The 14,652-nt window shown below is 43.1% G+C and overlaps 1 protein-coding gene across 2 annotated transcripts in view; it reads left to right on the plus strand.

Moving 5' to 3' along the window:
- Positions 1–5,856, plus strand: part of WNT11 (Wnt family member 11) — a 31,472-nt gene extending 25,616 nt beyond the window's left edge. For both annotated transcript variants that reach the window (XM_064726268.1, XM_064726278.1), the window contains one exon: positions 465–5,856. In XM_064726268.1, the coding sequence (XP_064582338.1) occupies positions 465–639 (175 nt within the window). In that variant the 3' untranslated portion in view covers positions 640–5,856. The remainder of the gene's footprint in view (positions 1–464) is intronic.
- Positions 5,857–14,652: the final 8,796 nt, after the last annotated feature.

The following is a 14,652-nucleotide window of genomic DNA, read 5'->3' on the forward strand; positions in this document are numbered from 1 at the left end:
GATCCTGGCAAAAGCATTTTTCCCAAAATATGTCTGCGACATTCCCCCAGCTGCTTTCAGACAGTTTTGGAGCCTGCCTGGGAACACTAATTGTTTGGGATTATTAGTATTAGTATTAGTATTAGTATTAGTATTAGTATTAGTATTAGTATTGAGGTATTCCAATAGCTTTGCTTGCCTGCTCCTGTGGGAGCAGACTGGCCTAGCAGACAAGCAGCCTGGATGCTGCCAGGCCCAAACTGAGAGTCAGAACAGGAGTTTAGTGTTATTTTGGGTGTCCTAGCAGGTGATGGCAGCCCAGGGCTTCCCCTGCACCCTTGCAGGCACAGGGGGCTGTTGGTGCTCACTGTGCTGGCTTCACCCAGAGCCCTGCAGAGCCGTCAGGCCCAGCAGCACCACACAGCAGGGGTTTGGGAAAACCCATCAGGAATTTGCACTTGCTCACAGCTTTTTCCTTCTTCCAGGCAGTGCAACAAGACTTCCAACGGGAGTGACAGCTGTGACCTGATGTGCTGTGGCAGAGGCTACAACCCCTACATGGACAAGGTGGTGGAGCGTTGCCACTGCAAATATCACTGGTGCTGCTACGTGACCTGTAAGAAGTGCGAGAGGACTGTCGAGAGATATGTGTGCAAATGAAACCTCTCCTCTGCACACCTGGGAGCTCAAACTGCAGCAGCAGCACCCCAGCACTATTCAGAGAAGACATTTCCTTGACCAGACATCGTTTACCTTGTAAAGACACAGACTTGAGGAGAGATGGTAGGAGGAAAAGCAGCAATCTCACCAGTAAAAATAAGAACGTAAAAAAAACCTCCCAAAAAGCAACAGACCCACAAATGTTTCTCCTCACCAATAAAATGCTCTCTGAGAAGACAAAACTTCATTTGGGATGGTATCTTCTTCCAAAATATTTCCTGTGGCTGCCAATGATGTCCAGCAATCAAGTGCCTTAGTATTCTGAGAAATAAATATGGAAACTTTCCCTGGGGGGAAAAAAAAGCACCATTTGTTTGACAGTAACTAAGGCTCACACCAGCCTGTGCCTTCTAGCACAGGTACTGAGTCTCCATTAGGACCATCCCACAAGGGAAAATGCTACAACTTTTCAGCAACACCTGCCTTTGCTGCCAAAGACTTAATTTTCAGCGAGGAATCATCCATTCTGAAAGATAAAAAAGTGGAAAGATTTCAGGTCTATCCCCTGAAATGAGCAACTAATTCTAATCTTCCTTTTACACAGGTCTGCGACTTTGAGCTGATTGCTGAAGGAAAATATATCCTTAATTTGTCCAGTCTGGACAAATGAAAAAAATCCCCTGGAATCCTGGAGGCAGTGAGAGTAGGGTAGGCTGAGAAGGACTTTATGGGGTCCACAAGACAGCAGTGGAGCCTTTAGGATAAAATAACAAAGCGAAATCCAAGTCTAGTGGGAAAGTAAAGAAAAGCAGCAAGCTCCTGCTCTCTATCTCTTTGGCCTTTGGTGTGATACCCTTAGTCACTGACATTCTTCCACAATGACCCACCAAATCCTTGGGGAAATGTGCCACTGGCTTCTTCCCCCACAAAACTATTGGTCCAACCTCAGGAAACTGCAGAGAGTGGAGTGATCTGGCTATAGGGAGCACATCCATGGAAGTCAGCATCCATGGAAGTCAGCATCCACGGAAGTCAGCAGCTACTCACAGCAGGAAGGAATGGGAAGATGTCAGTCTTTCACGTGGCTCTGCCCTCACACAGCAGAGCACCACTATCTGTGGCTGTACATATTTTCTTTTGTATGCAGATATACAGAAATATTTATATCTTGTGCTTTCATCTACTTTACTTCCTACCTAAATATATCCTCATATTATAAACAAGCATTAACAATAGTATGAAATAAATGCTGAAGTTACTGCTGCAACAGCAGAATGTTAGATTATTGTTTCACACTTCTACTTGGAAAACAATTCTGATTTTCCTCCCAAGGATGGGAAAATAACATGGTTTGAGGCACTCACTGGTATAGGGATAGATAAGTTTCTTTATTCCCTGCCTCCCCAGCCTCTTAATGTTGAGCAGAATTAGCCAAGATACAGTCAAGACAATGAAACAGAACACTTGGAGAAAGGAAGAGTCACCATTGCTGTTTCATTTTTCTATCAGTGATCACTCTCATTGGTAAAATTTCCCAGCAATCACTCAAACTGGTAAAATTAAGCCCCTGAGGAGCTTAATAACAAACATGACTCACACCTCTCATGTCATGGGTAGTTGGCTTCTGGCTCCTGCACATGGAGAGGAGCTGCTGTGCAGGGGAGCTTTTAAAATAGCCTAAGATCCCTTATTTGCTTTTTTGTTTGTTATTGTTTGCTGTTTCATTTGGGGTTTTTTGGGGAGTTTGGGTTTTTGTTGTTGTTTGTTTGTTTTGTTTGTTTGCTTGGGGTCTTGGGGGGGATTTTTTGTTTTGGTTTATTGTTAGTGGTCATCCAGCCCTGTGTACTGATTATGAAGAGTGACGTTGGAGAAGGATGCTGCTCCAGGAACAGAAGGCAGCAGAGCTTCTGATGTCTTTCAGATCATTCTTGAGCTCCCCAACCCCATGCAAAATGCTGTAAACAGCCAAAAAATCACTCCCACACAAACGTAGAGGGACTCTTTCACTAGGGGGAAATATGTCAGTAACACCACAACCTTTCTCCAAATCTTTTTTCCCCACTTAGCCAATCCCTAGGGGGCAACTGCCTCTGACATGTCTGTGAGCAGCCCTGGGGAATTGGAAGAGAGAAGCATCATGTGCTATAATAGCAAAATTAGAGGCATTTTGTTCTCTTCAGCTATTCTGCTTTGCTGTAATGGGTTTGGTCTTGTTGCCTCCTTCCATCCCCCAGTTGTGAGCAGGCAAAAAAAAGAGCTTTCATAGTTTAACAGTGGTTTGTGTTATTGTCACCTCATAAAAGCTGAGGGACTAAAACAGCTCTGCAGTGCAGTGATGAGTGGTGGGTGTCTTTAGGCTGACATGCAGACAGGCTGGTGGCACAAATCCCACTGCTCTCCAATGCCAGAATTTGGCTTCATTTGATATGTAAAGAAACCATCCACTCTCATTCTTTTAAGGAATTTTATTTTTATTTCCAGTTTCTGATGGTGCCAACAAGGCACAGATGTTCTGACTGAACAAAAATTTGAGCATTTCAATGCTATTCTGTAATGATTCTTTTTCTTGCTCCCTTGCTGATGTCATGAGTCTTTCTGCTTGGGGAAAAACTAGTGAAATGGAAGAAATTGTCTGGTCATACACTGTTTTCAGCTGCATTTCATTCCTTCCATGTCAGACCTGTGATCCTTGACTGGCTTTCTCATGTCAGAAGAAATCATCACCTGTAATTAGAATAAGTGAATAAACCAATTAGGCATCTACAGGTCTACCAAGTGGGAAATGAACTCACAGCAGAACTTTAGCCATGCCACAGATGTCCATTACTGAAGATGTTGACCTGAAATGGCTGAATTGTTTGGAGTTTTGCAGTTTGGGGCAGCCACGTTCAAAATCTCTGCTCTCTTCTCCAGATAATCCATCATGGGCTTCATCTGAACTTCGCTTCTTTGACAAAAGGGTCTGTGCGACCCCAGCCCATGTCTTAGGCTGTTAGCCTATGAATTTACAGAGTTACACTGCTTTTGCCATAACTTCTAAATTTTAGGGCCCTCTGGAGAGCTGCACTCTGCATTAGGAGTGTGCCCAGGGGGATGTACCTTCCTGAGGTGAGAATCATGCACAGGGCAAGGTCTGATGAACTGCAGCCTCCCTTGTTACACAGGCCTGCTTCATCCAGCCAGCTAGGGCCATCTCAGCACTTTGATGGCTTTAAGCTGAAATAAGGTAGGTTTAGATTGGATGTTAGGAAGAAATTCCTACCTGTGAGGGTGGTGAGGCCCTGACACGGGTTACCCAGAGAAGCTGTGGCTGCCCCATCCATGGAGATGTCCAAGGTTGGACAGGGCTTAGAACAACCTGGTCTAGAGGAAAATGTCCTTGTCCATGGCAGGGGGTGGAACTTCTAAGGCCCACCACTTCTAAGGTCTTAGGAGCTTCTAAGGTCCCTTCCACCCCAAACCATTCTGTGATTCTATGATGTCCTTCTGGATGCTCTGGCATTTCCAATTTTTTTCTGAAAATGTCATTCTATGAGCACTAGACAGCTCTCACTTCCTTTTAATAAGAACTAGGAATAAAGAGAGTACCTATAATACAGGGCCATACTGCTGGAACTCATAGTACAATTTTCTTCTTGCAACTTGTCTCTGATGCTTCACTCCTTGCACCAGCAGCAAAGCACAGAGAGGCCAGAAAAGTGTCACATCTCTCAATTTCAATTATCAATACAACAGGGATCCAAAACAAAATGGCCAAGTTATTTCTGCAGTCTAGAGGAAGCTGTCCCTGCCCATGGCAGGGGATTTAAACTGGATGATCTTCAAGGTCCAACCCAAATCATTCCATGATTCTATATTTTTTTGTGCATGTGCTGTGTGAAAGATATTTGGGAGAACATTTGTCACAAACCAGCTTTGCAAGGAAAATACATCCCTCCTTCCCTTTCTCAGGCCTTCAGCAAGCAGTTTTCAAGGCTTTGCTCTGAAACACTGAGATCTTTCAGCTACTGCAGAAAACAGCTTAATTACTGTGAATGCCTTTGTCAGGTGATGCTGTAGTTCCCTTCTTATAACATGTCTTACCACATCCCAGCAGCTGATATAATTTAGCCCAGCTCCATGTCATACTACACAGTACTGTTGGTTTAAACTAGCTAGCAAAATACATCTGATTTATTCTATTCACTATTATTTCACAGCTTTACAATATTACCCCTGATGGAAACTGCCAAGCTATCCTGAAGAGTATTATGCTATTTTATTAACTTGAAAAAAAAAAAATCTATGATTTAATAAAACAGTGTGGACTTAATGCTATTTTCAGATCTGAGTTTTTAGACCCTGTATATATCTGGGTGACTTTTTTTTTATTAATCTTCCCATCTTTACCCTTTCCAGTTTTATATCATTTAGGTTTCTCCATAAGGTAGGCAAATGCCATTCATTATAAAAAATTCCCATCTGATTGTGTATTTTATTAGACAAAAAGAGAAAATATCTTAATTATACTACAGCAGGCAGCCCGCAATATTTCACTTGCAGCTGGAAAAGCCCTTGGTGAGGGGAAGGGGAGCGAGGGAAGAAGAAAACAATCTGAATACAATTAGAAGCGTCTCTGTCAGGAAAGTGATAAAAGAGTCCCTGAGGGACCATCCCTCTTCCTGCCAGAAAACAGATCCCTGTAGACAAACATTATCATCCTCCAAGTGAGACAGGCTTGTGCTGCCCAGCTCTGGGCTACCTGTTTGGGGAAAGGGCTGGGAGGAGGCTCTGGAGGTCCTTGGGAATATGGGGAACAAGAGGAAAATTCAGGCCTGGGATGGATTGTTGTTAGACCTTCACCCTGTGACAAAGGATTTGGCTTTCCCTGCATCGGACAGGGGGCTGTGAAACAACATTGTTTTATTCCTAAGAGCAGACTGGAGCTATAACAGGCATGACTTTCTCCCCTGCAAAGGAGATGGAGCAGAAAACAAGATTTGGGAGAGGGGGAGAAAGAACAGGAAACTTAAAATCCACCTGAGATTAATGACTTTAACATGCACAACATATTTTGTTTTGTTTTACTCTCAGGAACAGTTTCATCAGTCAGACAGAGTTTGATTAAATATCTCAAGCAGAGCTTTGGTTTATTCATCTAAAGAACAAATTTTCCTCTCTTCGTGGAAGCAGCATTAACTGTGTTTTCTAATTGTGAGAGCAACAATAATAATAAAAATAGTAACAACAGAATACATTGTGGATTGTTTTTATTTCCTCTTTTGTTAAGAATAAGTGGACAGTATTTGGTCTTCATTGGAAATTAAATTAGTTTTACATTTCAAAGATACTTTCTGGGCTGTGTGGAAAGCTTTCTCTTTTTTGCTCTTTTAAGTGGAATTTTTCAAGGTATTTACCCAAATCAAATTGTCTTGAAATTTCTCTTAAGGCAGAAGAGGGTATCACGTAACTACAAAACTGCAGGAGCTGGGATATAAAGGGATATGCTGCCAGGACCACAGAGCTTAGGAGAAAGCCACCAGATCCATATTATAGCACCAGAACCCTTGTGCTGCTGTCAGTGTAAAGATGAAATTCAGATCTAAAAATTGTCATTGGTTGAGTTACTCTGTGAAGCCTGCCCATTCCCATGATGTTGCTATAAGACACGAAATAACACGACGTGAACATGATGCTGTTCTCAAGGTAAAAAAAGGGAGAAGTTTATTTTCTGACTCTAATATTTATAGATTTCTAAAAGTGACAGTGGATTGGAGGGTGACAGTGTCACCTCTCCAATGACACTGGACAAACCAACAGTCCATCAAATTTCTCTTCTTCCGTATAACAATGTAAAACAATAAGTTATTTACACAAAGTGTGTGAGAAAGTTTGTTACAAGAATGTAAACATCAGAAGGCTTAGAAAATCTTTAAAAATCAAAGCGACAGCATGACACATGACAACAACTCAAAAAGGGATGGCTCACGTGCTTGAAGCTAAAGGTGTGGATAAGAGATTTCCTGTATTAGTACCAAAGCACTGAAAAACTTGGATAATCGAATCTTATAAATGCCGGTTATCAATAGATCTCTATAAGTGGTAACTGCTGACAAATGGGCTTTTAGAAATGGAGGCCCATGTTTCTTTCAGATTTTCTAATTTGCTCTTTCAGAATTTCAAATTTCCAGCCCGGGATGAGGTCTGGAGTGTCGCTCAGTGGTGACGAATTATGAACTGGAGCAAAGATGGAACTATAAAAAATAATCCAGGTAAAGTTAGGTGCTCACGATCCTGTGTTTGTCTGAAGCTCTAGGATGTGTGACAGCATAATTTCAACATCCTTGAGGATTGGCTGCTTTCTCAAAATTCATGCTGCATTTCAGAGGAAAGGGGGATTTAAGATCTGTTATTCTAAGAGGCATCTTTCCTTCTCCATTGTTTCTCATCTTAAATTTCAAGTTTAAAACTATCCTAAAATAGTTTGAAATTTAGGATAAGATGCTAAAATCTGTGCCATTATGAAAGCCATTAAAAACAGCAACTTGTCATCATCAGAGGAAACCAACTGGTAGGGTGTATTTTGAATCATGGAGTGTTTTGGGTTGGAAGGGACCTTAAAGCTCATCTCATTCCAAAGCCCACGGGCAGGGAGACCTTCCACTAGACCTGGCTGCTCCAAGCCCATCCAACCTGGCCTTGAACACTTCCAGAGATGGGGCAGTCCCAGCTTCTCTGGGCAGCCTGTGCTGGTGTCAGTCAAACAGCCCCAGGTCAGTGAGGTCCATTGTGTGCTGGGGGATCCCAAACTCTTTTCAGTGCCTGCAGACACTGAAAACACACACCAACTGCAGCTACTTTCCACTCAAGATGCAATTAATTCTACAAAGTGCTGCCTGTGTTGACCAGGGGCAGGAAAACTGTTTTCTTTTCTAAACATCTGCTCTGCCCAGGGCTGCTCTCCTCCTACAGCTCTGAAGATTAAAACCCCACCTCAGTGCTCACCTCTGCAGGTGCTTCCTTCCTTGCTGTGTGTGAGCTGTGGTGGGTAGGAGCTGGAAGTACCTTTGCTTTTTGGGGAAGTGGGAGATGACAGCAAGCAACTCCACACTTGAGAAGCAGCTCTTGGGTGTGACACGAAATTGCTGAGATGACACCAGCAAAGAATGGCCTGATTTAAGACAGCAATAGCTCCCCAGCTCGCCCTGACTTCCACACACAACTCTTCCTCCACTGGATGGAAGACTCCTCTCAGCAGTTTGCAGTGAAGCATCTGTTGCCATTTGAGGCACTTCAGAGTGACCTTGTTCTCAGGAGAATTCTCTGCCCACCAGGGCTGGAAGAGGAACATCCAAGGGACACCCATGGCATTTCCAGCAGTACTGACATTTAAGCAATTCAATTGCGCCCCTGCTTCTGGTGATGCAAGGACTTGAGGACTGTTTCCTCCCTTCACAGCACTGCCCTAAAGGCTCTTCCAGGTCTACCAGGAACCAACAAACTGGATGACACTCAGAAATGAGCTGTGCAAAGCCATCAGGCTCATTCTGTCCCATAAGTGCCATTGGCACCCATAGTCTGGGTCTGACCTCCAGGTCTTACAATTCCAAATCACCAAGAGGGGTTTCTGAGTTAAGCAAGACCTTATTGTGACCAAATAAAGTCACAAGGTGTTGAATGAACTACCCCAGCAGGAATTCACTGAGCAGGTTTTGGAGCAATCTGTTCTCAGCTCTCTGCAATAAAGATATTTTCAGAGTGTAGAAATCTGGAATGCCTCCAAAGAGAGGGTTGGGATAAGATGAATTATGTCTATTTGGGAGTTAGTGTGACCCTTTCATGTAGATATCCATTGAGCAGATGCTGGAAGTCAGGTGGGGCTTATCCTTAGCCCAATGCTTGTCATAGGGGTTCTTTTGTTTTGATGCTTGGTTTTGTTATAAACCAATCTAATTAGTTATTAATTGTAGCTGGACTATTAGCATCAAAGAATGAGCCTATGTAACTCCCATGCCCAAAATTATTACAGCTGGTATCTGTTATGTTACATAAATTGCTTAATGACACTTCCAAACTAAACAATGAAGCTCAATGAATGACATCAAACATTGTAAACATGTGAATTTAGCTGGTTAGACTTACTTTTTTCCTTTTCTCTCCATTGGAGGGAACATTTTCATCTTGGGATTTGCACAGAATTCCAAGGAAACGAAAAAAAGTTATTTTTCATGGAGTTTTGTAAAGAAAATCAAACCATTCAAGCACACTGCCCACCTCACAGTTGCAATCAAATGTCAGACTCAAGGCCCCTGAACTTGCCTCATATTGATAATTGCACTGGTACAAACCAACTTTTTTCCCCCCAGCCATTAAGGAGGGTATTTCAGATAATAAAGCATAAACAAAGAAACTTCAAAGAACAAAATGAATGCCATACAGTGACTGTGTTTTACATGAACACTGAATTGCTGGCAGAGGATTTCTCCTTGCAAAATATTTTCCATTACTCCATATCATCTGGTTAATAGCCTAAGTGCCCAAGCTTACCTTCAGGAGATTTAGATAAACTGAGATCTTCCTGCACAGAAAGACACTGACCATTCTTTCAACATCATGCTTTTTCTCCTCAAAATGATCTTAGCCAGTGTAATGAGATTGACCTTCTTTCCTTTTGAAATCTTGCTGGTGTTTCTGAACATTTCTGTCAGTGGTGTATGTACTGGATGAAATACTTGAGAATAAAGGAAGCATCAAGAATCATTATATACTCCAAAGGTAAAAAAATCATTGGAGCTGTCAGGGGTTGATACACTCCAAGTGCCTTTTACACACCTAAATTCAGTAGTGAGAATTGAGTCTCATGAGATATATTTTGGCTTGGTTTAATCCAGAACAAGTGGGTTTTTTCCAAGTTTTATAACTAATACAGATGTATAAATAGGCTAGATAAAAAGAAATTTGGTATGGGAATTCACCAACATTTTTATCAAATAATACTCACACCCCCTTTTAGCACAACCAAATGTTGCTCCACAGATCTTGAATCTCATCCATTTTCTCCTTCTGCACCACATCCCACATGTTTTCAGCAGCTCCCATGCAGAGAGGCACCCAGAGTGAGAGTCTCTCATCTTGGAGACCCCACACATGAACGAACCCAGCCCTGTCTCCGTGATGGATGGGGGCAAGGAAGGGATGAACTGGCTCTGCTTCCTCTGCCATTCTGCATTTTAGCCCAGGCTGGAGCAGGAACAGATGATTTGTGTTTTAGCTGGTTTGCGTCCGAGATCTCGGCAACCTCAGCCAGTTCTGGGTGATAGCTGAGCCCAGGACTGGTCCTGCTGGGTTTTATGTTAGGGGGCTTTTCTCTGTTCTAGCTGAGGGTAGGTAATGGAGTTATGTTAGAAATACAGTGGAGGTGGCTTTATGTTTATCATCACCCTGGAACTATGACTGACACAAAAAGATTAAAGCAAAAAAGCCCAAAATAGAACATCTTGCAGTTTTCAGGGGTTTTTTTGAGGCACAAGTTTTCAACTAGGATTTGCCTTGACAGGATAAAGTACATTTTCAAGCTCAGCTTCTTAATAGGCCACATCTGCTTAATGTAATTTTGCATCTGAGCTGTGTGTCTTGTCAAACACAGGCACAGTCAGAGCTGCATTCAGCAGTACTCACTTTCCCTGCAATCAGATAAACTCAGCCCAATAAATCAGTTTTAATGCTCTTGGTATCACCCTGTTATCATTGTGAGTTATTCAGTCTGGGCTTCTCAAACTTTCCCATTCTTTCACAATGAAAGGAACTGAACTCTCAAAATATATAAATTTGCTTCCCTCACTTTTTCTTTCTGTCTTTCCTTATTTTCTTCTCTTTCTTTCTTCTGCTCTCCCTTGCTTTTCCTGGCTTTTTTCTTCTTTCTTCCACTCTCTCTCTTTCCATCAAATGGCTACATAAAGTAACTCACAGTTACACTTCTATAAAATCTAGCTTTCTGCTCAAAGAGAAGCTATTTAATTAGACAGGTGTGACCTGCCTCTCAGCTATATAAAGTAATTCACAGTTACATTTCTATAAAGTTTAGCTTTGTACTCAAAGAGAAGCTATTTAATTAGGCAGTTGTGACCTGCCTCTCAGTGTAAATCAGAAGCAATGATTAATACCAGCTGAACATGGGAATTCCGGTGCTTGGTAGCAGATTTTTGAGGGCCTGTCTTGTTAAGTGCATTGGACTGTGTATTATATTAGCCAGAAGAACATTTTGTAAAAATACAGTTGTATTTTATGCCCTGATTGTTTTTTTTTTCTTTTCCCCTATCCTTTGTGTTCCCACATTGTTTTCATGATTAAAGAAGTGAAAAGATGGATCCATCTTTGCAGAACAGACAGGAGCTGGGTGATCATGGCCTGAGTTCCCTCCTACATCATTGCCAAGCTGAGGTGCTGGATATCCCATACAAGGCACTGACAGCCTTGGAAGGCCCACTGGAGCCCACAGTGCTTTACAGGGATCTCAGGGGCTTCCAGAGGCATCTGGAACTGTGATGGATGGATGCAGCCCACTCAGAAGGTGGAAATAGGTGTCCAACCAGCAAAGGAAAGGATGGGAAGGACAGTATAGTGTGAAGGAAAATAGGATGCAGCATTTGGAGTATTTAATTTTCTCACCAAACTGATGGATCAGTCCACGGGACAAATGAATTCAAGGAGTGAGAATCAATATATGTACCTCTGATTAAGAACATCTGAGAACCCATGAGAATTTTCTGCTCCTCACATATGGTAAGCTTAGGCCTGGCAGAAGGTTAGGAAAGGCATGAACTCTCAGGAATGGCAATATCCTAAATATTCCAGCAAAGCTGGCCAGAGTTTGCCTCTCAGAGCCAGGAGCTGTTGGAGAAGTGGCAAATTCTGGTAAGTTAGCAGAACTGCACTTGGGACCCTAACTTGCTAAGAATATGAGTATTTTTTAACATTCTTCTTCCATCTTCATGAATGTGGAATGTTTGTCCAACCTCCATCCTTTCAGACGCTGCCTTTTCTCCATGTCCAGTTCCAGCAAACTTCGGCAGTGAGAAGTTTGAGATTTCAAGAACATCCAAGGTGAACAATATCCCATCTGCCTAGAAATGTTAGTTCTGTCATTGAACTTGCTCATCCTGGATTCCCTTTAGGAACTGGCATCAGGTACATGTTTCATCCTTGTGTAAAATAGCCCAGATCTTCTCTGATTAAGGTAGCACACTGCCAGAGAAGTTCAGCATCAGTCTTCTAAATGATCAATTATATTTGGGATACTTAGAAGAAAAAACCAAAGCACTTGTATTCCTTGTGGAGCTAGGGGAATTCACTTCATTATTTGAATTAATTTAGTGAAAATAATCCCAAACTCTTGGACCTGATAAACTCAGAAAATTCTGGCTAAGTCACCTTTGAAACATGCTAAATGTATGGGCCTAGAAAGTCAAAGAAAATAATTTTTCTGAAACACAAAATAATTTTCCTTCTTTCCTTTGTGCTTGGTTACAACCAGGACTTCAAATGAGTGTGCTTGAGAGTGGAAAACCACAATATCCTTTGAATATGGTGTCCCAGCTATGCCTGAACATTCTGTTTGGACTTTGACCAAGCTGCTGGGCTCAAATCCCAGCTCTGGAGCTACCAGATGGGCCACATAATTCTCTCTTGCAGAAACCCCATCAGACAAACTATTTCTGCCAAAACAGGTCTGTTGGTCATGGAAGGCATGAGGTGCTAATGGGACACTGTGTTCCTGTCACAGGTGCCATGTTCCTTTGGGTACCTGTCCCAGCTTCTATTGTACTTGTTTTTAAACTTCCCTGGATCAGAGAAAGAGGGAAAGGTCTGCTGGAGACACAGCCCTGCAAGCAGCTGGAGCAAGGCCAGATGGGCATGGTTAAATGGTTAAATTCAGGCACTGATGCCTGAATGAGATATCTCAGCATCACAGCAGCCTGGAGTGTTCCACAGCGGAATGCCTCAGTCCAGCCAACAGGCACTGCCAAAGAGAGTGACATGTGTTGGAAATCACACTTCTTTTTAAAACGCCAGTGCCTGTGCACAGCCCCGAGATACCTGCAGCTTTGGCTGCCTTTGACTAGTAAATAAACCAGGCTGGATCCTGTTCACTGGCTGCCCATGGCAAGTGGCACAGCAGAGCTTGCAGCCAGATGGGTTTTATCACCTAAACAGATTACTTCACCCTCACTGACTTTTGTCATGGTCCTTGCCCTTTCCTAGTATCCAACATGCCTGGATGCTGTCTGGGACTCACTAGTGCTCAGCCACGACAGGGAGCAATCTAAGGTTTAAGCACTCTTATGTAGTCATAGAACAGAGCTGGAGACATTGTTCTGGCTCTCTGGCTGGCTCTAGCTGGCTCTCTTGACTCTTTAATACAGATGTGGCCTTGGAAGCTTAAAGCATTTTGTAACCCTTTGATTTCCCTTTCCTGAAATTGTACATTCTCCCCTTGGGCTCCTGTCACCTTCTCATATCCCAACAGATCTTGGTTAAAGACCTAACTACTTTGTGTGTCCTGAACCTGTCTCCCAACAGCTTTATATGTTGTCCCTCAGTCCTCCTTCTACAAGAGGAGGTTCTTGAACTGAACAGATCCCTCTTCATTCCTCCTGGATGGCCTTCCCAGACATCCTCTCATTTTCATGTAGCTATCACCCTTATAATCCTCAATGATGCATAACAGAGGCAGAAAAGGGATATCCTGTTATAGCTGTGGCCTGAAGTCAAGCAACACACAGGTTGCAGATCTCTCCTTTTATCCCCCATCAGGGAACATCTGCACCTCTATTGTGCTTGTTTCTCCTTTATGAAATCCCTTTATATGCTGTTCAGGGAGTGGAGAACACAACGAGAACCGGGGACTGATCCCAAAATGCTTCAGAAGGGGTTAATTCCTTGTCTCAGGAGCTCAGCTAACTCTGGGAGCTGTGGTTTCAGGAAGAAACTTCTGAGAGTTTCATTGCATGAGAATTACCCGGGCAGCAGAGGTCTGGGCTCGGGTGGAGGTCTTAGCCCCGTGCCTGAGTGCATGGAGAGTTCAGGTTTCACAAGAAGAAGTCTGCAGGGGAAGCAGAGGCCCATCTGTCTTGAGAACTGAGCAGGAGTTTGGGGAATCAGACCACAAGACCTTCATGGCACCACAAAACCCTGTTGGTTTCTAGCATCCTCCATTCTTGCTGCATGGATACGAGAGTGAGGAGCTGAGCTCCTCAAGCATCTGGGGAAATGAAAAACCAACTGGCTTTTCTGGCTTCACATCAAAACAGAAACAAATGGGGTCTCTCTACTGTGGTTTTCTTCCTCACTGGCAAGCAGATGTTGTAACCTTTTCTAGAGTGGGCTGGGGACATGGGCCCTCTTCTCTGAGATCTGGCCAAGCTCCCTGCCAGGAGAAGGAATATTAAAAGTGAAAGACCTCTTCTTAGCCCAGTTTGCTGCCTGCAGATTGCCTGGCCTGCAAAGTGGGTAGAACAGAGTGGGAGGAGGGCACTGACACCACTTTATCAGTGCTTGGCATCCCTGGGAAAGGATCTGCAAAGGGAATCAGGAGTGTCAGTCGGCTCAAGGCAGAATTCCTCGCACAGCCTGTGTGGGGTTTTGCTACTGTGACCTGGTTGTAGAAATGAGTGGGAAGTCTCAGTCCTTTGTGTGCACAAAAAGGTGGGTAGTAAGTTTAAGGGTGGTCTGGAAGGCAGAGGACTGGAAACCATGGAGAAAACTAAGTGGAACAACCAAGGAAAAGAAGGGAATAAAGTCACTGATTGCTTCTCAAGATGTATTTTAAAATGTCGTCTGAACGGTTTTCAAGCCAGAAAGGTTTCAGGTCCAGTGGGCTTCCAGTAATGATGGGAAAATAAGGAGGAGCATTGAAAGGAATTTGTAAACTTTGTACTTCTTTCCCAGTTTTTAAATTTTCATGAAAAGGACTTTTGTCCTTCCTGGCTTAAATTCAAATTTAGGAGTGAAAACCTGTCTATCTTCACCAAAAGA

Source organism: Zonotrichia leucophrys, chromosome 1 (assembly GCF_028769735.1).
Source record: "Zonotrichia leucophrys gambelii isolate GWCS_2022_RI chromosome 1, RI_Zleu_2.0, whole genome shotgun sequence".
NCBI lineage: Eukaryota > Metazoa > Chordata > Aves > Passeriformes > Passerellidae > Zonotrichia > Zonotrichia leucophrys.